Source organism: Gadus morhua, chromosome 8 (assembly GCF_902167405.1).
Source record: "Gadus morhua chromosome 8, gadMor3.0, whole genome shotgun sequence".
Lineage (NCBI taxonomy): Eukaryota > Metazoa > Chordata > Actinopteri > Gadiformes > Gadidae > Gadus > Gadus morhua.
Genome location: NC_044055.1, coordinates 8,735,652 through 8,760,651, shown reverse-complemented (window position 1 = coordinate 8,760,651; position 25,000 = coordinate 8,735,652). Strand labels below are relative to the sequence as shown.

Here is a 25,000-nt window from a genome sequence, read left to right as displayed (position 1 = left end):
TGTGTTTGGCAGAGGAAATACGGTCCAGGTGTAAGGCTCACAAGGTATGAATTAATAAAGTGTGTATGCTTGCCCACCCCTGTGTACGTCCACAAATTCTGCGTGTGTCTGTATTTGTGTGTTCCAATGTCCGAGCTCCTCGACTGTGTGTGCGTGTGTGTGTGCGTGCGCGTGTGTCCACCGGCACCCGCGCGCCAAAACAACAACAACCGTGCGCGCCACTTCACAAGCCATTTCATCTGGCTGACATTTGAAGTGCCCTGGCCCCGCCCCGCCGGCACCCCCACCTCTCCACGAAGATGCCGGCCTGCACAGCGTGCACGATGCTGCGGAAGCGTGGCTTCTCCTCGGTGCGCCGCAGCATCAGCCCCATCTGGCGCGTGAAGGTGGAGGCCAGCCAGTCACGCACCTCCGACGGCACCGACTCTGACTGGATGTCACTGAGCTCATCCTCAGTGTCCACCAGGCGCCTGGAGGACAGGGGAGAGAGGGAGGGGAGGGAGGGGAGGGGAGGGAGGGAGGAGGGAGGGAGGGGTGAAGGGGAATGGAGAGAGGGAGGGGAGAGAGGGAGGGGTGAAGGGAGGGGATGGAGGAAGGGAGGTAGGGAGGGAGGGAGGAGGGAGGGAGGAGGGGGGGAGGAGGGGAGGGAGGGAGGGGTGAAGGGAGGGGATGGAGGGAGGGAGGGAGGAGGGAGGGAGGAGGAGGGGAGGGAGAGAGGGAGGAAGGGAGGGAGGATGGAGGGAGGAAGGGAGGGAGGAGAGGGAAGAGGGAGGGAGGGAGGAGCGAGGGAGGGAGGGAAGAGGGAAGAGGGAGGGAGGGAGGAGCGAGGGAGGGAGGGAGGGAGGGAAGAGGGAGGGAGGGAGGAGCGAGGGAGGGAGGGAAGAGGGAAGAGGGAGGGAGGGAGGAGCGAGGGAGGGAGGGAGGAGAGGGAAGAGGGAGGGAGGGAGGAGCGAGGGAGGGAGGGAAGAGGGAAGAGGGAGGGAGGGAGGAGCGAGGGAGGGAGGGAGGGAGGGAAGAGGGAGGGAGGGGAGGGAGGAGGGAAGGAGGGGAGGGGAGGGAGGGAGAAGGGAGGGGATGGAGGGAGGGAGGGAGAAAGGGAGGGAGGGGAGGGAGGGAGAAGGGAGGGGATGGAGGGAGGGAGGGAGAAAGGGAGGGAGGGGATGGAGGGAGGGCAGGGGAGAGAGGGAGGGAGGGAGGTAGGAGGGAGGAGAGAGGCAGAAAGGGAGGGGAGGGGAGGAGAAAGGGAGGGGAGAGAGGGAAGGATGGAGGGAGGGGAGGGGAGGGGAGAGAGGGAGGGAGGGAGGGAGGGAGGGAGGGAGGGAGGGAGGGAGGGAGGGAGGGAGAAAGGGAGGGGAGGAGAAAGGGAGGGGAGAGAGGGAGGGGAGGGAGGGAGAAAGGGAGGGGAGGGAGGTAGGTAGGGAGGGGATGGAGAGAGGGAGGGATGGGGGAGAGGGAGGGAGGGAGGGAGGGGAGGGAGGGAGGGAGGGAGGGAGAAAGGGAGGGGAGGGGATGGAGGTAGGGAGGGGAGAGAGGGAGGGAGGGGGGATGGAAAGGAGGGGAGGAGAGGGAGGGGATGGAGGGAGACAGGAGGGAATAAGAGGGCGGTAGGATGGAAGAGAGAAATAAAGAAATAAATCAATCCTAAATTAATTGTCATATATGTCACAAATGCAGGCTTCAAAGCTCATTGGGCCTTGCGACAGGAATTCAACACATCACAAGCCGTTCAAAGAACCACTACTGTGTCTTCGGCTCAGTTGTAATGACGCGACGGCATTATTATCACAATAGTCTATACCGAGGCACGGACATGTCCAGGGCCTGACAGTTCACTCCTTATCCTGCTGTTGTCATGGCGCTGCGAGCCGATCATAATCTGTGGTCTGCGCAGATGATTACGTCTTGCATAATTCCATAAGCCAGATCATACAGTATCTGTCAGGGCTGGGGAGCCTGGCCATAGGCACACAGAGCAAAAAGAGTCCAACCTAGGTTTACATTAAAACAGCAGAATCAAATCGGTTTGAGAAATCAAACAGTGACGTCATCACGTGACCTCCGTGGAGCGGCCCGGACCGTTTCTAGATGAAAGGTTATCAGATCTCCTATAAGCGGCCCGGCGTTATCAGCGCTGTGCAGCTACGTCTCTCTGCAAGGGACAGAATTGCATTTTTAAAGAGGCGGGGAGTTGTAAAGGAGACGGTCGGTATCGCTGAGCTTGTGATTGGTTGAAGTCCTGATCTGTGTGTGTGGCTCCTCTGGTGTACCTGGTCTCCTCGACGTACACCGATTCCAGCACGGTGGCCGCGTACTCTAGGTTCTTCTTCAGGTCCACCAGAGACGCCTCCCCCCTCTCCAGCTGTTTCACCAGACATCTTAACCTGGAGAGAAACACAAACACACACGGGTCACTTCACGGCCGCTTCAACGGTGTAGCTTTCCCCCGCGAGTGAACGGGTCGAGGTATGAGAGAGTTTGGGCCTTTTTTTTTTTTATGTTTTGATTGTTTGTTCACTCAGTTCCCAGAATTTAACGATGACTCACATTTGTGTGTTTTCTTTGTTGACTAGGATTGAATGTTAATGTGTTATAGAGGCATCTTTGTCACCAGATCAATCCAGATGCTCTAAAATTATTCTTCAAGAAACTTTTAAACCACACATTTATATTCCTCAAGTTTCCAGCCGAGCTGAAAAACGATTACCAAAATTAGTACGTCAATAGCAAGTGAAATACCATTTACTGCCTTGGAAGTCAAGTGCTTTTCTTCAGTGTATTGGCTCCTTTTAAGGCTAGACTAGTGTTTACTTATTGCTGAGGAATTACGCAAGAAGAATGTTGTTTTCTTTTACTGCTGCTAAAGGTATTATAACAATTTTTTTTAATGAGATGGTGAGGCGGAGGAAACAAACAATCGACTGAACTAAAGAAGTACCATCCTCATACCCAGTTTTCATTGTTTGGTACTCTGCAATGCTCATTTTACCCATAGTTCACAAGATAGCACTGTGAACTACCGGTCACACTAGCGGTCATACTTAGCGGTATTAGCATTACACAATGGCGGATGGGCCCTAAATGTACTAATTGATCATAAAAAGAAACTCAAAAGCATTATGTTGCTCCGAAACCATTCTCTTTAATGACATTAATAAATGAAATCTCTCGGTGGAATGTTACATTACACGACTTAACGGGTGACATCAGTGACGGTAAAACCCCAGACTGCCTCCCTTCCTGTCCTCTCGTTCTCCGGCCGCTGCCAAGGATCGCAATCACTTCCCGAGCCGTGCCAAAAAAAAGATAGCGGCGGTTAAATTAAACTTATGGTCCCGAAGAGGAAATGGCTGAGCAGAATAGAAAAAACAATGAAATAATAAAAACCGCCCAAAAGAAAAGTAACAACAACAATAACCCCAGCGGTGGCGTCAGAAGGCGATATGAGCCAGGCACGTGATGCGGCTGACGGATGGACTAATGATGGTGATTAACAGCAGCTGTGTACCAGTGAGCTCTCCAGCTAACCTGCTCCAAACAAACCAAACAGTGCTGATTTCTTAGGACAAAGCTCCTCATCAGGGCACGATTCAACCATAAAATGGCGACTTTCGATTCTATAATTGGCCGCTTGTTTTGCTCTTTTTTTTATCGACTGTGTAACAATACCGCATGGACGCGGTGCTTCCTGTGGCTAGCCAGCTTTTGTTTGTCGAACAATGGAATAAGATTGGATGGCCAGTTAAAATGAAACGTAATGCAGTTGTTGTTTTTTCAGCATCAAGATTTGCTCAACACAACAAGGTTTTTAAACACTATATGAAGCACAACCATTCCCCTTTTTCAAGTCCCGATACTTTCCCCAGCAAAATAAAAAAGGATGCAAGTTTAAGATGTCAACATTCATGTCAGCCCTAAGAAGATCATTGAACCTGCTTTTATCCCCACCCAAAGTGAAAAGCTGGGTTAATATCCAGCTGCCCTCGCAAACGGACATTCAGACAACGGACTGAGTGAAACATCCTTATCATGAAGCCAGGGTGTAATCTGTCTAACGTATGACAGCTCCCCTCACAATATGAACGCAACCATAATTTAAAGAAGAAAGGGTAAAAGAACAAAGAAGTATAATCCAGCCTTTAATGATGTCAATACAATATTCTCTTAGTGTAATATATAACCATCAGTGCACCATTGATAAATGTATTAAATACATGTTTTTGTATAATTGTATCACCGCCAATGCCTTTATAAGAGGATCAGAGAGGATTGCTTGACTTTGGATTTATTCCAGCTGAGAGATATTTTTATGAATGTTCAAAAATGTGGTTTATTGCTTTTTTCAAAGGCGGCTGCATTAGATCTAGACAAGTGCAAGAGTCCAGAAAATTGAAAGCTCTTCATTTCGGTGCACCGAATTATAATGAGTTGATATCTATGCAACTGATGCCTGGTTACTAAAGTTTTGTTGAAACATTTCAAGTTTCCTGCCAAAGATTGTTCTTCAAAACGTAATGAATTCATATCTATGCAACTGATTCCTTGTTACCAAATTGTTTTGTTGAAAAAGTTCACCTTAGTTGTAAAGTGGCTTCCTATTTAGCGGATACAGAGGCCGAGGCAAGCACAGACAGGCCCAGAAACACAAAGTGATGTGTTGTTGACTGAGTGATGTTTATTTCATGTGGTCTGATTGGTTCAGTCTGGTGAATGGAGACAGGGAGATAGCATCTAAATGAGTACACACTCCCTTTCAATTATACAGCCTTAGCCGGATTTAGTGGCATCCAGCATAACGAATTTGTCAGAGACGGAACATAATATTCATTCATATTCAAGTACTTTTTAATTAGTTTATAATCCCCTGAAAATAAGAATCGTTGTGTTTTGTCATCTAAGATTCAGAGTATTATATCTCCATTTTATTTCTACAGTAGCCAAGAACGGGCATACCTCTTTTCAAAAGTTGTTATAATTTATACGCCTTCTTAGTTGTATTCAAATGAGTGCATCACCTATATCTGATCTGGAGGAGTTAAAAATAAAACGAAAATATACATAGATATTTTTTTCCAAATGACAGTGGCCTTTCATTGGACGAATAGCATTGCTCGCCATGGCAACCAACTACTCCCTCCCTCCCCCGATGACCGCCCTCGCCCAGTTCAACATGTACAGCTCCATTATCCAGACAGTGGACATCTTCCGTTTTAGTGGACTCCGGTCTGTGTGCTACCATCGTTGTATCAGACGTGTTGGTACCAACACAGCTAATCGCGGGCCGCATCGGGATCCTGCGGGGAAACGTGTTGTGATTAAACTCCACGACCGAACCACTACCTTTCACAAGCTATACCTCCCAATCCACATCTGTGTTTAAAAGACATGGTGGGGCACGCTGAAACCAATGTTCTGCTCCATAGAGACAGGTATAGGACACAGAGACACTAAGGATTAACGCCGCTGATATGAAAATAGACGCAGTTGTCTATTTTCTACTTGTCCGGAGGGGTTGACGTGGCAACAGGATGGATAACACCACATACGCGATACACACAACAAAAAATAAAAGGCAGAATAAGCGACATCCTTGCCACCTGAATCCAGCCACGACTACAAATGCATTGTTTCCCCATCGACCTCCAATCAGATGAACTTTAGTTTCTAGTAAGCATTCGGCTGCGCAAAGGCATGCCAGCGGTGCAGGGGGAGACGCTGTGCTTGCATGCATGCATGTTTCCCTGACGCCTCCTGTTCCAAAGGCATCTGGCCCTCACATGCCGTACAATCAATGGCCCGGGGTCAATGTTATCGCCCGGGGAGATTAGCGAGCTCCCGGGCAACGTGGCGCAGGTCGTCCGCTGATAGTGGGGATACGGCCTGCTGCCGCGCCGTGACTCAGATAAGCCCCGTGCCATGCAGAGCAGCCAGGCAGCTGGGGCTCTGATTTGCGACTTTATAGGGAGAAGTCGATTTAATGTTTTTTCTCAAAGTAAAGATGCATTTATGGGCATGCATCAGAGGGAACGCAAGACGTCAAGCCAGTTGCTGTTTGCTGCAGCCTCTCCATCTCTGAGTGGTTTTTGTTATCGATCGCAGACAACGTGAGCTCTAAATTATGTTCTCAGGTGGCAGTAGGGAGGGGGGGGGGGGGGAATGCTCGGTTTTTATTTAACGCAATGATCCTTTTTAAGTCTGAATAACAACCGTTGAATGAGATGAAACGTATCTGTATATTAAGTTTAACACGATTTATGAGATTGTTCATTCATCAAGCATGCTGGGCTGGTGAGTAAACAGGCTGGGAAAGGTGGATGGGTCGATGAGTGTAAAATACTGCATGTCGTCCTCACACCCGCTGTGTCCTTGAGAACGACAACAGCTCACCCAGCCTGCATTGCAAATGTGTCGACTAAAAGCTTTGACGTTACACATTTGTTTTTCAAACCACTTGTTTTTTTGTTTTTTTGATTCACAACGTCAGACACACAATGACACAAGACAGCCAACGCAGGTTTCTCCCAAGGTTTGTAAATTGGTGCACTTCCCCCGACAGTGTTTGGTAGCTTGGGTGCTTCGGCTGACATTGAACAAAGCATGTCTCCCACGGGAAGCTCAAGTGACAGAGTGTGACAAAAAGTGGCGCAGAGACAGCTTTAAATAAAAGATCACTGATTGGCTGAAAGAAACCCTTTGTGCGTCGAAACGATCAGCTGAGAAACGCACATCAAAACTGTGTGCTGCTTTCTAGACTGCTATGAAATTCAACAAACGATTGTAAAACATGAAATGCGCGCGTGAGATGGATGATAGGCCCGCCACCAAACAAACCTGTCCAGAACTGAACCCGTCATTTATGAACGCTAAAAAAACAAACGTGAAAGGTTTGCTGTTCTTTCTGTCATCTCCAAAACGTTACCACACTCTTTCAACTTTTGATGTCAGAAGCTGAGGACATCCTGTATCTGTACCTCTTTAAAGCAGCTACACTTTTTTTTTATTATAAATGCTTCTGTCGGGACATCCTCGCTCAAAGCTGCAATGCAGGATGGTGGCGGCTGGGTCTCAGTACGAGTGAGAACACATACAACCCCCATCTTATTCCGGCCGCTTGATTCCTCTCCTCCCCCAGGGGTTCAGCGGGTTCCTGCTCTTGTTTCAGAAAACGAATCGACCAAACAAATCCCAACCTCTGACGCCACGGTCCACCGTGGAACCCCTTCTGCCTAGCATCCCCAAACAGGGGGAGGGAGGACTGTGCTCGGCAGGTTCCTCGGCTCGGCCGAAGACAACGGCTTTGAACCTCTCGGTTTTTAACAGAGCCGTTTGCAAACTGTAAAGATGGGGATTGTTTCGAGTTTGAGCAGCCAGCGCTAGGATCATTTATCCTTACTGTCTCCAAAGAACAGAAGTGTTTTATGAGGGGGGGGGGCTGCTATGTACGCAAACGTGTGGTTTTGGTAGTAAGAGGAGAACACATCATCGCTTGAACCATGGGAGAACATTATTTCCACAAGGTCAACCTTGCTCCTAGGGAACAGCGCTGGGCCACACGCCCAACAAGCCAAACAAGTCTTCAAAGGAGAATCAAATCACCAAATAGATTATATATATATATACAAGTCAACTGCTTTCAAATTGTAATCAATTAGTGAAAGCTCCACACTAAGCCAATCAGCTAAATTGTAATTAGAATGCTTTGGTGACACCAAGGTGTATGCGCACAGAAAGGATTAGGCGTGCTTCCCCCATGTAGTAAAACGATGTGAGTTAACCATAATTAGAAAAAAATCCCTTCTACAGGCATTTAACAAGGCTTGCAGATATCAGCCCAGCCCTCTTGATTGACTGTCAAGCTAAATAAACTGACTTCAGCAGAATCAATGACTATGATCCCACTGGGAAAAGGGCTGCATTACAGAGATACAGTGGTTTATCGACCAAGAGCAAATTCACAGTTTGAAAAGCCAGATGAATTCATCTCCCATATGGGCTTTTATAGGCCTGCTAAACAGTGAGTACATTACCGAGCCACGCATAAAACAAAACACCATAAATTCTGAAACTCCCAGGGTCGTAATTCCAAAGCCTAGATTTTACAGCCGCTTCTGAATTATCTGTCATATGGCACACTTTTATTGGGGATAAGAATAGGACGCCACAGACTTAATGAGGAAAGTGCGACACAGTGCAAAAGAGAGAATGTTGGGGATTTGGACATAACTGAAAATACCATCTTATAACGATATTATTGATACTGTGCAACTGTTTAATATGTTTTCAGTATCGACAGATAGTCTGCAATATTCCCCTCAAGAAAATCCATCATATCTCCGCAACATATTGATGTAGTTATTTTTGTTGCAGAGAAAGACACATGTTCCAAACCACATCTGTTGTGCATTCAAGTTTCAGTTTCACATTTCACATACTGTTACCAAAGAAAGTCTGAACATTTTTATAGTATTTCACTTTCACAACTTCACAGGAAAACAATGCATCTGACCATTGCCTCGTATTCTAAGCCTCAATTGTCATTGCATGTTGTTCATTACTAGGCTTGACGGAAAATCCAGATATTAAATTTTGCGTTTCGCAATGAATCAACCTGCCGTTGGTTATGCAGCCATTGATTTCCACGTATGGGCATGGCCATACGTTGATCAGAAAGCTACAGCCAATCAGAATAAATAACAAAGTGATGCACTTGCTCTCTTCACTCTTGCCAGATGCAGTGGATAGTGAAGCAAAAACATCTTCTCCTCTGAGAAAACCCATCTGTTCAATGATTGGTCCTTTCATTTCTCAATAGGCTCAGGGCCGGACCGATTTGCGGAGAGAAACAGAACTGGAACTTCTGAGGTAAGGATGGTCTCACTAGGCCGGGCTACTACGAGCTTCCACTGAAAGTGGCCCGTTTGTCCACCAAGCAGCAAGATGGCCAGAGAAAGGAGGTGGCGTTCTCTGCACTCGTTCTTGTGAAAGCAGACACCGCTAATTGCCCATGGGCAGGGGAGGGCAGCGAGGGGACCCGGAGAAACAACTGGAGAGGCCAATGAGCTGCAGTGTAAGCTACATACAAGCTACACAGTGCTGAGTCCCTGCATAATTAATACTCCTTTATTACTGGTAATGATGATGGTGACATTCTCTCTCTCTCTCTCACTCTCTCTCTCTGTCTCATTTTATGACTGTAAGAGAACATTGATTTGGGAGCTTTCGACAAGCTTTAAAATAACAGAACGATAGATTATTGACAGTAAAGTCTTGATTTGTTTACGTGCCCTACTTTCCAGTCTGCGAAAAATTCCGAGAATCTACAGAAAAGAATGCATGAAAATCCACTGGTACTTATTCCAAAACATTCCAGGAATGGTTTCCAGAAGAGCTTTATTTTTATGTGCATGTACGGTTCATTGTTGTTGCGGCCCTGCAGATGTGGACCGGGATAAAGCCTTGGAAAAACAATCTCTGCTTGGGGACTTAGCCTCCCAGTCCTGATGGAAGGTTGTCTGTAATCTTCCAGAAACACACAGCCATGGACAGAGCCCTCTTCCCCCCCCTATCGCAGGAAACCAATCACACAGCAGAGTACAGATCCAATACTCTTCCCTCACAAGAGTCTGCTTCACTGGTCTGCTGCTTAAGTCATGCGTTTTCTGTATCTTTGATCAATTTGTGATTTAGATGTATTAATCTTTTGCTCAAAATGCCCAAAAGCATATTCTTATAAGTTAGGCTATAAAATTAATTAGATGCCGTCAGGCCTATTTATAGAGGTCTGCTGACGTTCAGTTTCATAACTATCATTGTTATTTTATCGTTGTTGTTGTTATTATTTCCTACTTGTAGTTTCAGATCCCAGGGGGATATATTAGCGTCGGCTGGCACTTAGCGAAGCAAACAAACCAGAGAAGGTTCAGGCTCAGGTCACACCTGACCCCCTGCATACGAATGTAATGCAATTCAGCATGCAGCCCATTTCTACCAAAGGGGAAGCCAGCATGCAGCTCTTTAAGAAATGTGCTCAAGTTATAGTGAGCCGAGCCATAAAACCGGAGTGTCCGGACATTAGCATAATAGAGTCGTATAGGTCACGTTTCCCCCGTTGAGCATTTTGTAATGACAGCAACATTCCCTATTGCTTTTCTGTGCTTTGTGCCCCTGGGCATCAGCTTATCTTTGAAAAATGCCATGAAGAAGAGTGTCAATGGGCTCCTTTGCCCTTGAGTACTTTGAGTGTTGAAATGTTGAGAAAAGAAATGGTGTCAATTTGAATGTGGGCATATAGGGAGGGTCATGGTATCGAAGGAATCAGACTCTCCCCACATCCAGCCCGACTTAAAACTCAGACCTTGGAGCAATATACTGAACCCGAATGGACCTCTGAAGTAGAAAAATGGCGATCCATTCATCCCCTGTTCCTAAATTGGGCACTTAAATACATGAGTTGGAAGCAGCATTATGTGTGAAGAGAACTTTGCGAAGAGAACCTTTCTCTTCAAAGACATGAATGACAAGAGCATGCATGGCAATCTAGCGGCTACGTCGACAAAGGTTCTATAACTTTGAGCAAGAGAAGCCCTGCCTACCACTCAATGAGTGGATAAAAGTGTTCTAAAGCATGGTAAATATGAGTGAATACTAAATAGTAGTGGACTGTAATGATGAGGCAGTTCTCTCACCTGTGGCCACTCCCTTTGCAGGACAACTAGTCCCTCACATCCTCCCTTTTACACAGACATCCATCCACTGATGAAGGGGTCAACCATGCACAGAAACGGGCAGCTTATCCCAGGCAGACAGCCCGCTCTACTTCCTGAGTCACCACCAGTCCTACAACCCCTCTCTTTTCTCCCAGCCAACTGACTAATCCAAAGAACGAGACAGGACAAGCTGTCTCTAACGTCATTTCACCTTTCAAAATACCGTGCCAAGCCGAAGTTTCTCTGCAACAGAAAAGGGAAAGGCTGGGCAAATGTGTGATAGCATTTGAATAATGTACTCTTGTTGTTATTCCCTGGGTTGTGTTTGATTAGCATAACCGGTGGCGCACGGCACGGCACCGGCACGCCTCACACCCCCACGCAACAGCGTCTCTCATCCGTTTTCAAACACGCCGGCCCGTTCTGATAGCGCTGGCAACAGCGCTAGATTCCTTTGGAGAAAATAGTTGTTATTCAGTGGAGTCAAGACTCAAGACTCAAGACTCAAGTCAGAGTGCCTAACTGTTGAAGTGGAGAAAGAAGTTCTGTGGGGGAAAAAATCGATATCAAGAAAAACTCTCAACTAAACACTATGAACGCACACATTTATGAATTATGGAGTTGCCAACTTCATTATTTTATTGTTATTAGACTTGAATTAGTTTTGAGTATGCTGGCAGAAAATTGATGTTTCTTTAAATGTCTATTGCTTAATAATGTTAACGATAATGTGCACCAATAAGACACACATTAACATAAACATTTGATGTCTTTTAAATTCTCCCTAAGCCTATTAATTTATTTATAATGATCGACGTTGATCAATACTGCTTCTTGGACATTCATTTATTTTTAATGGGCTCCTTAGACCGGCTGCTTCAAGCACACACTAAAACACCAGCCATCCTACTGTGTATATTAAGTACATACAAATACACAAGCATTATTCTATTGGAAGAAATAGAGTTTCACCCAACACTTTTGTGTCCACATGATCAACTGGTCATCCTGTGAAACGTGAGCTCTATCCCGTTTCGGACATTTCTCCCATGTGTTGTGCTCTAATCCCTAAACCCACCCTGTTGCCTACATAATCCCCCCAGCGGATTAAAAATATGCATCCCACAGAATGAGAGCAGGTCTATAGGATAAAGATAAACAGGGGAACGAGGGGAGGGAGAGTTACGTAAAGGGAGAGAGAGAAATCAAGTATGAGAGAGAGACAGACAGAGAGAGAAATAAAGTATGAGAGAGACAAAGAGAGAGAAATCAAGTAGGAGAGAGAATGACAAAGAGAAATAAAGTATGAGAGACAGACAGACAGAGAGAGAAATAATGTATGAGAGAGAGACAGAGAGAAAGAGAAATAAAGTATGAAAGAGACAGAGAGAGAAATAAAGTATGAGAGAGACAGACAGAGAGAGAAATATAGTATGAGAGAGAGACAGACAGGGAGAGATAAATAAAGTATGAGAGAGACAGAACTACAGAGAGAGAGTGAGAGAGAGACAGAAAGGCAGAGAGAGAAATAAAATATGAGAGAGAGAGAGAGAGAGAGAGAGAGAGAGAGAGAGAGAGAGAGAGAGAGAGAGAGAGAGAGAGAGAGAGAGAGAGAGAGAGAGAGAGAGAGAAGCTATGCGAGCGAGACCGAGACAGGGTGTATGCCCGTTAGTCCCAGGATGGAACAGGAAGGTAATTTTGAAGCCTCACAGCAACCTCCTTCTATCTTTTCAGTGAGGCTGAATGGGGGAGACATCTCCTGGATGGGGAGACTTTTGTCCAGAGTTAGTGTATTCTCTTTAAGGTCAGCTGCTACTCAACCCACCCCAACACACAAAACACACACATACACACAACCCCACTCCGCCAGCCAGTGCCCCTGGGGGGGGGGGGGGGGGGGGGGGGGGGGGGGGGGGGGGGGCAGAAGTGCACCGGCAGTCCCTTAGGCCCCGCTACCAACAGCCCAGAGTAGTCACGACGCGCCCTCATGGTGATCCATGGAGTGCGGTTAGGTGTAACTTTAGTGCTTTATGTCTCGGCTAGCCTGCGTTTGGGCAGCAGCCAGACAATGCAAGGTGATGGAGAAAGACAAGACGCTGTTATCTTTCTGTTTTGAAGACAAGTACTACATTTAAAAAAGCTCAGCAGATTAAGCCTGTTTTCTGTACTGCCCAGTTTGTAGAACTGCAAAAGAATGCATGGAAAATACACAAAGTTCCAGGACATTCCAGGCATGGGTTTCATTTTTCCAGAAAAGCACGCTAGAACAAATGGTTTTAATAATTAAGGCCCAGCATTACTTTATATGATCCGATATATTGAGCATAACTACTATATATTTAACTACCTCTAGAGTGGCAAAGCCCTTGGACAAAGCTCTTACTTTCACAGCAGGCTAACAATAGTAGTTTGTTGTCGGTGTCGACATAAAAGCTAACCGTGACAAATAAAACAACCACAACAACGGAAAAAAAAGAAAAAACATGACACCCACTGCAAATCCCCCTAAAGCATCCACACATTACCGTGGCAGCATCACTACCAGGCCTGCCATTAGGTAACCCAGACCCACTTTAGCCTCACAGCGAGACATCATTTTTTAGGAGGCTTTCCAACACTGCTTAGCTAGCCCCATGCTAGCAGCCATCAGCAGGCTTTTACTGTGCCAACCTCAATTTGGATATGGATTTCTTCTAGCCGCTGCGACAGCTACACAGGGGCACGGAAAAGCCCCATTTTCAAGCATTTACAGACGTTTATCCCGCACGGAGGCAATCAAGATGTAGCGAGATGATGTCTCCCGCTGTCGCCAGTACAGAAAAACAGAACTGAAATTGACTCATCGATTTAGCACAGTCAAATAAAAGTCAGAGAGCGACAGTACAAAAATATGAAATGTATTGTGTGCAAATTGACACTCATGTATAAGGAACGAATGAATGAATGAACGAGCCCTTTTTTGATCTGCTTGTATGCCTGTGTATGTCTTTTATGTAGTGGTGTATCTGTTGTGTGGCCTTTGCATCTTAGGAAAAGGCCACACAACACCCCAGCTCCAGCTGGGGTGAGAGGCTGGCTCTATCACCATGAAGTGCGGGAGAGGCTTAAAAGGGAGAGCCCTAATGTGGTTTACTATGGAGGAAGGTGATTTGGGCGAGAAGGTGACTCCCACAAACACACACACACACACACACACACACTCGCACACCACACACAAAGGGGAAGCACGAATACGCAGTTAAAGACAAGAAGGTCTGACAAGCTAACTCGTTTTTCAATAGTAAGATGAAATGAGATTAGGTTTCAGACTGAGACTGGACATAATGGCGTTATACTGTCTCGTGGTCAAAGCTCAGAGTCTATTAGAGGTTATTATGGTAATATTCCCCATGTCCTGACAGCCCTATCTAGTCTGCCCCTTCTATTATCTCCGATCACAAGACCTGCAGCTTTAAGTGTGTGCACATGTAATCACAAACATGTACAAAAAATGTGTACACTGTTATTACAGTGTCTATCATACATGACAGCGTATACAAGGTCGTAATCAACCTGCCATTGCCATGTATCTGTTATGTACGTTATACTAGGATTTCCTATCATGATAACTGTGAGAGAAAGACAGAGAGATGGGATGTAAAGGGGAATCAGCCTTCTGTTTGGATGTCTCTCTCTCTCTCTCACTCACACACACACACACACACACACACACACACACACACACACACACACACACACACACACACACACACACACACACACACACACACACACACACACACACATACACACCACACACACAGAAGTGTGGTGTTTGATCAATGGAAATGTGCAGAGTGGTGCACCGTGGCAAGCGAGGTCAACATTGTCCTTCACTCCCTAGATAGAGGACAGGGTGGTCCACTGAACATCAACCACAAACACACACACACACACACACACACACACACACACACACACACACACACACACACACACACACACACACACACACACACACACACACACACACACACACACACACACACACACACACACACAGACACACATGCAAAGACAGACATAAATAACCTTGCATTTTAGGCTTTCATAACCAGCGAGACAACTTTTGACGCATAAAATGACATTGCCCCTGCTTTTAAATGTAAATCAATATAGATTTGTGATTATTTAAAGCATACATTAATCCACAAAAGTGATGAAGAGTGAGTCAGAACAATAGGAAGATTTAAAAACTTCAAAATGAATGAGTTAGTTCTTAATGAATTTGCATCTATCACTGTCTGTCCGTGACCAGAAATGGACTCCAATGGAATCCAGGCGCCCATTGTTTGTGAGGTAAAGTGTGGTAAACACAACTCCTTCGATTGGCTTCAGTTTCTCGCCACTCAGTAAATTTTTGGTCATCCCAGAGTCTGACGTGACGATTTTCATGTCATGGAGGACGTGAGGACGTCCATACAGTCCGCAAAACCCTCCAAAATGCCCACCTACTGCTCTCGTCTAGCAGTGCCGGAAGAAACAATTGACTGCTGGATTTCAACCGACTTTAAGTGAAACACAACATTCCTGTTTGGTCCCCCGCCCCGCCCCCACCCTCGTCCCCTGTTTCAGAGTCCCGAATTGCAAGGGGTTTCACAGCTTTTGGAGGGCACTGTGTCAGTTCAATCAACGTACACATTGCCGATTAAAACCGTGGTCAACTGCTGCATGTCCTCCCCTCTATATCACATACCTTCTTCTCTATCTCACTCTATAATAAAAAGCATTAAAAATGCAAAAATGAAGCTTCAAGAGTGTATGGAGCTGTCATGGAGCTGTTGTTATTGTAACAACCGAATGGCCAAATGTGCCAGTGGAGATCCACGAAAAAAGCTAATTTGGAATATAGTTCATCCTGCAGCGTTGCCGCGTCTCACCGGTGGGTCACACTCTATTAAAGGCTCAGTTAAGCAGCGTTAATGTGATGCTTGCCGTGGACCTAGCATATGCATGACGCCAAAGGAGTTCTCCCTTCCCCTTCCAATCCCCCACCTTTCTCTGCATTGTACACAGTAAAAGGTTTTCTTTGTGTGTTTTTTCTACAGGTTCTGCCAGAGGAGCCTAAATTCCTATCGACCCTTCAGTTTTTCTTTCTTTTCCTTCTTTATAATCCTACCGTTTCTACCTTTGCTAAGATTAGTCGTTGAGACTGGTGCACAAGTAGTCGCTAATAGGCATCACGACGCAAAGCTTCCTGCACTCAATGCTGGAGCACGAATCGGATTGCATACCTCGACCTGCTCACTGCTAATCCACTAGGCAAGGCAAGGCAAGGCAACTTTATTTATATAGCACTTTTCATACACAAGGCAGACTCAAAGTGCTTCACATATAAACATTGTCATACAATAAAATAAAATAAAATAATAGATAAGTAAAAGAAAAACATATGCAAAGAAATGGTTAATATAGAAAAAGGCATTTTAGTATTAAAAAAAATAAAGAAAATAAAGGCAAAGTTAAAAAAGCTTTTTAGAAAGTGCAATGTATTTAAGATTTTAGCAGAAAGCTATAGCAAACATAAAAGTCTTCAGTCTTGTTTTAAAGGTGCTCAGAGTTGGGGCAAGTCTTAAATCCTCTGGGAGTTTATTCCAGCTATTTGTTGCATAGTAACTAAATCCTGCTTTCCCATGTTTTGTGTTTACTCTGGGGATAATTAACAGATTGGTCTCAGAGGATCTTAGTGGTCTAGAAGGCTGATGTAGTGGAAGCATATCAGTTAAATATTTTGGGCCTAAACCATGTAGGGATTTATAGGTTAGCAACATGATTTTAAAATCAATTCTCTGACCTACAGGAAGCCAATGTAACGATTTCAGAATTGGTGTAATATGATCAAATCTTTTGGTCTTTGTTAGAACTCTAGCAGCAGCATTCTGAACAAGCTGAAGCTTCCTCAGAGTTTGTTTTGGAAGACCTGTGAGGAGACCATTGCAGTAATCAAGCTTACTAGTGATAAAGGCATGTACAAGTTTTTGTAAGTCTTCGGTGGACATGAGCCCTCTAAGTCTTGCTACATTTTTAAGGTGATAATATGCCGATTTTGTAACTGATTTGATGTGACTGTCAAAATGTAAATCTGAATCCATGATAACCCCTAGATTTCTGGCTTTGATTGAGGTTTTCAGGGACAGAGAGTGAAGGTGTTGGGTTACTTTAAGCCTTTCCGTTTTAGGACCAAATACAATTATCTCTGTTTTGTCCTCATTTAGTTGAAGGAAATTTCGGCACATCCATTCCTTCACTTGCTCAATGCACTGGCACAGCAGATCTATGGGCCGATAGTCATTTGGTGATAGCGATACATAGATTTGCGTGTCATCAGCATAGCAATGATGGTCAATATTGTTATTTTGCATGATTTGCCCTAGTGGGAGCATGTAGATGTTGAATAAAGAGGGTCCTAAGATCGAACCTTGTGGGACTCCACATGTCACGTTGGTTGATTCTGATACAAAGTCGCCAATGGAAACAAAGTAGTTCCTATTTTGTAGGTAGGACCTGAACCAATTTAAGACAGTGCCTGAAAGCCCCACCCAGTTTTCTAACCTTTCCAGAAGTAATGTATGGTCTACAGTGTCGAATGCAGCACTGAGGTCAAGTAGCATTAGTATTGAGGTTTTGCCAGAGTCTGTGTTAAGACGGATGTCGTTTACAACTTTAATAAGGGCGGTCTCAGTGCTGTGCAGGGGTCGAAATCCTGATTGGAAGGTGTCATAGCAACCAGTTGATGCCAGGAAGTGATTTAGTTGCTGGAGGACAACTTTCTCAATGATTTTACTTATGAAGGGTAGATTTGATATTGGTCTGTAGTTGTTAATAATAGAGGCATCTAGGCTCCGCTTTTTTAAAAGGGGTTTAATAACTGCAGTTTTCAAAGCTTTTGGGAACTTGCCTGACTGGAGAGAGTTGTTAACTATCTGCAATATGTCTACTGCTAGGCAGTCGAAAACATTCTTAAAGAGGTTGGTAGGTATAGTATCAAGGCAACAGGTGGATGGCTTTAGTTGTGTCACAGTTTCCACAAGATTTTGAGAGTCTATAACATTAAAGCATGCCATCCTTGCCACGTAATTTTTGCCTGAACAGGGTGGTAGTCCAACATTTTTGTTTGACGTGGAGATATTGATGGCGCGTCTGATACCTTCAATTTTATCAATATAAAAAGCTGCAAACTCATTGCATTTCTGCGTGGAATGGAGATCAGGTGGAATTTCTGTTGGGGGGTTGGTCAGTCTGTCAACAGTTGCAAATAGGGTTTTTGCATTATTAGTGTTGGTTTTAATGATATTGGAGAAAAATGTTTCTCTAGCATTTTTTAAGTCTAAATTGTAGGCACGGAGGCTCTCTTTATAGATATCATGGTGAATATGAAGTTTTGTTTTACGCCAGATGCGTTCAACCTTCCTGCATTCCTTTTTCTGTGCTGTTACAGAAGCAGCTTTTCTCCAGGGTGCCTTTTGCTTTCCAGAAATCGTTTTAACCTTATAAGGTGCAATGACATCTATGACTTTCAAAATTTTCAAATTAAAGTTTTCTACAAGATCATCAGCAGTACATGGGTTTAGAGGTGGTAGCAAGGAGATGGCCTTTTTAAAAAGTATATTAGAATCTTCATTGATATACCGTTTTTTGACAGTGTTTGATTTTGTCTGTATGTCGGGAATAAAAGATATGTTAAAGAAAACACAAAAGTGGTCAGACAAGGAAGGATCAGTCACAGAGAGATCAGAAACATTGAGGCCCTTTGTGATAACCAGGTCTAGAGTGTGCCCCTTGCAATGAGTAGCCTCTTTCACATGTTGAGACAGTTCAAATGTGTCCAAAATGGTAAAAAGTTTTTTTGCACACTTGTCATTCAAATCATCAGTATGAAAATTGAAGTCACCAGTTATAACTAGACAGTCAAATTCTGTGGAGATGCTAGACAATAATTCTGTGAATTCATCGAAAAAATTTGCAGAATATGTGGGTGGCCTGTAAATAATTAATAGGAGAACTCTGGGGGAGCATTTCAATACAGCACTAAGGTATTCGAACGATGGAAAATCCCCAAATAACATCTGTTTCCCCTGAAATACATTTTTAAATATAGCAGCAACCCCTCCACCTCTTTTTCCAGATCTACATGCATCAAAAAAGTTATAGTCGGGAGGAGCTGTCTCTATCAGAACGGTTGCACTGTTATTTTGTTCCAGCCATGTTTCAGTTAAAAACATAAAATCCAGTTTGGAAGTGTTAATAAAATCATTAACTAAAAATGATTTGTTATTAAGAGACCTCACATTAAGTAGAGCCATCCTGATGGTGCTGTTGATAGGCTTTAAGGTTGTTTTTTGTTTGGAGGCAATAGATATGAGATTTGTGAGGTTAGCAGTGTGTCTAAGTTTCCCTTTGTTTACTCTCTTAGTGGTGACAGCATGAATGCGAAAGTTGCCCTGCTTTGACGTAGGCAACCTTGGGTTCAGCAGATTATGAGAAACTTCCTTTATACTGTGTCTACGGCTGAACCCTTTTTTGTCTCAGTAATACTCAGGACTACTATCGGGGCGGGGGCGGGGCGCCGTCCTCCTGGGTGTTAGCAGTGTTAGCAGCCTGCGGCCATGACGTGGCGATGCTATCATTGACACAGATGCAAGTTTGATGCCAGCATGTTCCAGTTTCTTAAATTCGGCTGGAAAATCGCAAAGGGAGACATCGGAGCTGGAGTTGTTGTTGTGGCTATGGGAGAGATGAGGCTGGAGGTCATCATCGATGGGGGAATGCAGAGGAGGGGGGTGGCCGTTCCTCGCCAAGCCAGCATCAGCGATGGGGGAGGGCACAGTGTTGATGGCGTCGGGCAGGCTGTTGTCTCTCTTCAAGGTCTGTGGGCTGTCTGCTATCTGTGTGTCCGATAGTGGCAGAGTAGTTGTGTGGGGGAGGCTGTAGTCTCGCTTCTTCTCAACCTGTGCTCTGATTGTGGCCTGTGCGTCAGACCATGGCAAGATTGTGGCCTGTGCGTAAAGCGAGAAGAGTAGATTGTCACTCAACAGTTTTGAGCCTAACCTGTTTGGGTGTAGGCCATCTGCTCTGAAAAGATATTTGCGCCCCCAGAATAAGTTGAAATTGTCAATAAAGTCCCTTCCTCTTTCATTGCAGACTCTGGAAAGCCATGTATTCAGTGCAAGTAGACGACTGAATCTGTTTATTCCCCTGTCAACAGTTGGTATGGGTCCACTGATGGAAGACTTGATGTGTATTTTGTCCAGTGTATCCAATAGATCAGTGTAATCCCTCTTCAGAAGTTCTGACTGTTCTCTTTGAATATCATTAAATCCTGCATGCACAACAATCTGTGAGATTTTGGGGTTTTCCAATATGATTTTGGCTAGTTTATGGTTGATATTACTAACCATTCCATATGGGAAGATGCATGTTTTGATCTTCTTACCGGTTATATCCTTGATAGTTGAGTCTCCTATAATCAGAGTGTCTGGTTCATCTGCTTTCTCTGAGATGGGCCCTTGTTGGACGGTGGCAGACACATGCGCAGCCCGCCTCCGTGGCGACTGGTTGTTCCGTTTCTGTCCGCACTGTCCGTCCGGACGCATCTCGGGGCTCAGGGGTGCATCGGTGGCAGGCGCGTTCGTGGACTCTTGAAGTGGCAGGAACCGGTTCTTCAGTGGCAGGGTTGATTTGAGTAACGGGCTAATCCGGCTGATAACTTTAGCTTTGGGTAGCTTAGCATTTGGTGTTGAGTGAACTTGTTGATTTACTTTGGTATGTTGCTTTGGCTTAGCGCCGACTCTGTTCCAGTGAGACGCAGCTGGAACAGTCTCTCTCATGTCCAGCTTCGGGAAGGATACAGTGTAGCTTTGATCATCTTGCTGTATCTGAGTGAGCTCAGCGAACTCACCCATCGGCACTGTATCCTGTGATAGTCCTTTGCATTTTTCTACTGCTGCTAGTCTCGTTTCAATTAAAGCCAATGTCTGTTTCAGTTTGGAGATATCCGAATACAGAGGCATGTTGGCGATAGGAAAGTCCAAGGCTTTTTCTGCGGTCTGATCCGGGAGTAAAAAGTGCCAAAATGTATTGTTGAATCGAGCGATTGAGGACGACGGAAACAAACTATATACTGTTAGGTAAATAAAATAAGATAAAGTAGATCTGAACGATGAATTAAGTAGTTCTTTCCAATGCCCAGCGGAGCTTCGGGAAACATGACCTCTCTCTCCCATTTAATCATATATCAAGAAAACCATGAAGTTTTTTCCTTCGAGGCAACCTCAATCTGCCTTTTACCATTGGACAGGGACAAATCTAACTTTCATTGTACGCTTTACTGACAATTTAGTTTGACATAACAAACCCAAAAGACATGTCTTTTTGGCACCCAAAAAACTAAAACTAAATACACAATGGCCTAGCAATTGGCTCAGAAAGGTGTACGGTGCATATCACAAAGCAGGATTCAAGGGAAGGATAAATTAGCCTCTGTCTGTCTCAAAAGTTGTACATTACGGATGTAAAACATACCTCAGGCAGTTATAGAATAAACACAAGCTCCTGCTCCTCTGCCTATATTTAGAATAGAGCAGGTCACCTTGGCTTTTAAGACAGCTGTTTAGGCTACGAAAAACATCAGGATGGAGACTAGATTTGGAACTGCGTCACAGCAGGAAATTCTGCCCTCTCTGTGTGATTACGGCAATTAATTTAGCTGAAGTGTATCCACAAATGAAGACATTCATTCAGAAAACTCTGATCACACAAGAGCCCATGTCTTTGTCAAACAACAAAACAGGCCTTTGCAAGCGCTCACACACATTCATCGACGCGCACACACACACACACAACCAAACGCACACAAACACATAAACACACAAACACATTTGCTCACACTAGAACACACACACACACATCTGTGCACACACATGCATATACACACACACACACACACACACACACACACACACACACACAGACACACACACACACACACACACACACACACACACACACACACACACACACACACACACACACACACACACACACACACACACACACACACACAAACAAACACAAACATGCACACACACATACACACAGCATTTCCAACACATTTTCAACACATCTTACATGACAGATGCACAGACAGGAGCTAAGCCGCACTAAGGAGGTTCATCAATCATGTTTGGATGAAAGAGTACTCCACCTTGTAACAAACAGCAGTGGGATTTAATTTGCAGGACCAAATCTTTCAGTGTCTGCCATTGCCATTGCAGCTATCCATGCGGCGCAATAGCGATCATGGTGCTTTGCAATCAAGCTTCTCGTCCAATTTGTCCATCAGCACAGCAAAAAACATTTTTAATGGTCATGTCTATGAAAAGACAAACTTTGCTAAAGAAGGCGAGTTAATCGGTAGCTATGCTTTTGGCTTGCACTCTCATGTGTATCAAACCGTCCCTCAGCAAACTATAATTTGTTATTGAAGATTATAATTCTTTGCGCTCCCCTCATGTGGAAGTAATGGACTTTGCCATTTTCAGCTCCTGCCTCGGAAACAGAAAGCCACCTGAAAGATGGGCGGCCGAAGCCTGCCACATAGCTTATGATGGCATCGGCCCTGTGCTACGGTAGATATGGAAATACACTTGAAGTCTATCACTCCCAGCGGGACCAAAATGGCCAGGCCGGGCTCCGGAGGAAGGAGGACAGATAGTCTTATCCCCGCAGCCCTCCCCCCCCCCCCACTGGAGGGGATGGCCAAGTCACAAAACACAAAGAAAAAAAACGCCACATGCACTTATTTTCAATGCAAACCAAAGTGAAGGCTCCATGCGCTTCGCATGGACCTAATGATTCATGCAAAACCACACGCGTCGCACCCACACGGGTGTTGCACGCACACACACACACAAAGACACACACACACACACAGACACACACACACACACACACACACACACACACACACACACACACACACGTATTCAGTGTGCCTCTGTCAGGATGCCGCAGGTCATTACCTCCTGGATGAACCTCAACCAGCAGCAGCAGCCAGGAGGGAGGTGGCAGGGATGGATAGAGACAAACACATGGAGCGATGGAACTTGGACGAGATAGACGGATAGATTAGAGGGCCAATTCTCTCCATAAATCGACTGTATTATCTTTCTGGGGGGGGCGACGGGGTGGGTGGGACGAGGGGGACGGTACAGGGGGGGGGGGGGGTTGTTGTGGTGTTTAGAGAGATCAATGGCATCCATCTACAAAAGACAATTAGGCCCAATCCCATTTCTACCCCTTACCCCTTCCCCTTATCCCTTCCCCTTACCCCTCCCCCTTACCCCTCCCCCTTACCCCTTCCCCTTACCCCTCCCCCTTACCCCTCCCCCTTACCCCTTCCCCTTACCCCTTCAAAACAAGGGGAAGGGGTAGAAATGGGATTGGGCCTTAATGTTGCAGTCAGGGTGATGCCTGCTATGCAAGAATACCCCGATGTAGGAAGGGGGGAAGGGTAAACAACAACAAAGAATCCGAGACCCGATACATCATCATCGCTCTCGTTCGTGTTCCCCGGAGTCTGCGCTAAGTATGCAAGAAAGAAGAGAGAAATAAGTCACAAAGGCACTTGTCTGACAATCACGTACTGTCCAATTAATCGGCAGACGAAACACCCTGACAACATATCTTGACTGAGCAGCCTGTCTGACTTTGTCAATTCGACCCGAATGTATTACATGTTTGATCATGGGAAAGGTGTGTGCATGTGAGTGTGAGTATATGTGTTTTTCTGTGTTTTTCTGTGTCTTTGTGTGTGTGTGTGTGTGTGTGTGTGTGTGTGTGTGTGTGTGTGTGTGTGTGTGTGTGTGTGTGTGTGTGTGGTGTGTGTGTGTGTGTGTGTGTTTGTGCGTGTGTGTTTGGGCAGGTATATCCGCAAGCCTTTCTCCTTAAATCCCTTACGCAGTAACAAATAGAGGTGTGTGTGTTTGTGTGTGTGTGTGTGTGTGTGTGTGTGTGTGTGTGTGTGTGTGTGTGTGTGTGTGTGTGTGTGTGTGTGTGTGTGTGTGTGTGTGTGTGTGTGTGTGTGTGTGGGGGTGTGTGTTTGTGTGTGTGTGTGTGTGTGTGTGAATGTTTATTTGTGGGCACATGTGTCCGTAAGCTTTTTCTCCTTAAATCCCTTACACCGTCACAAGCAGAGGTGTGTGTGTGCATGTGAGTGTGTATTTGTGTGTGTGTGTGTGTGTGTGTGTGTGTGTGTGCATGTGTGTGTGTATGTGAGTGTATGTGTATTTTGGACCTGTGCAGTGGTGCGAAAGAAGGAGCTGAGAAGTTGTGATTGAAGAAGTGGCGTGTGAATTGCGGTGACTCAGGTGTTTACACCGCAGGAGAAAAAAGAAGCACCTGATTCCAGTCAAGTGGAGACAGGGGCAAGAAGTAGAAAATAGGGAAACATAAGAAAATAGGTCCGCTCAAAAGAGTGCATTTAGGCTGGTGTGGAGGTTCTTTGAGCAGGCAATTGGCTGTCTAATTACCAGGTAGAGGCCAATGAGGCGAGGGGGGAAGGGAATAGGAGGAGGAGGAGAGAGAAGTGAGAAAAGATGAGGTAAGACAACTGTAATAAACGTAAGACTCTCACAATGAACGCACAACATACAAAGGTGGATACAGACGGACGGACTGTTGCTTAAGAACACAAATGACACATTACCAAATGATTTAGTTGGGTCTCGGTGTCAAACCAGCCTGTGATTGGCTGAGCCCACGTGCAATCACCACGGCCGCAAAACAATTAACACGAGAAGCACAGGGCCATTTCTTAGAAGTCTTGTGTTCACTCTGTCTCTCTCTCTCTCTTTCGCCCTCTCTTTTGGCTCGTCTTTCCCTCTGCTCAACCACTCTCATCAATCTCTCTCGGAGGAAAACATTGCAGCATGGTTGTTCTCCTAAGATCTCCATGTTTTGAGTTTTGAATTGTACCGGTGGATCCCCGGGACGAAGCAGGCTAAGCCCCATTGATGCTCAGCAACCTCGGCATGTTTGCTTGACTTTGTGGGGCTTCAGCGACCTTCTATTAAGTCCATCAGCGTTCTATTTCTGACCTTTGTTTTATCGGAATCCCACGATATATATTGTGTGTCTCTATTCCCTTATCCCTTCAATCCCGCGGTGTGTTTGGGTTTACTCATAGTGACGAGAGCCAACTGAAAAGCGAATATCATTAGTACATCCATCCAGCCCCCACCACGCAGCTGAATCCCTTC

General features: G+C 45.4%; 1 protein-coding gene across 3 annotated transcripts in view; it reads right to left on the bottom strand.

Annotated features, from left to right (window-relative positions):
* LOC115549502 (FYVE and coiled-coil domain-containing protein 1) overlaps positions 1-25,000 on the bottom strand; it is a 141,943-nt gene that overhangs the window by 95,301 nt on the left and 21,642 nt on the right. For all 3 annotated transcript variants that reach the window (XM_030364748.1, XM_030364747.1, XM_030364749.1), the window contains 2 exons: positions 2,268-2,381; positions 288-470 (listed from right to left, as the gene is read on the bottom strand). In XM_030364748.1, coding sequence (XP_030220608.1) covers positions 288-470; positions 2,268-2,381 — 297 coding nt within the window. The remainder of the gene's footprint in view (positions 1-287; positions 471-2,267; positions 2,382-25,000) is intronic.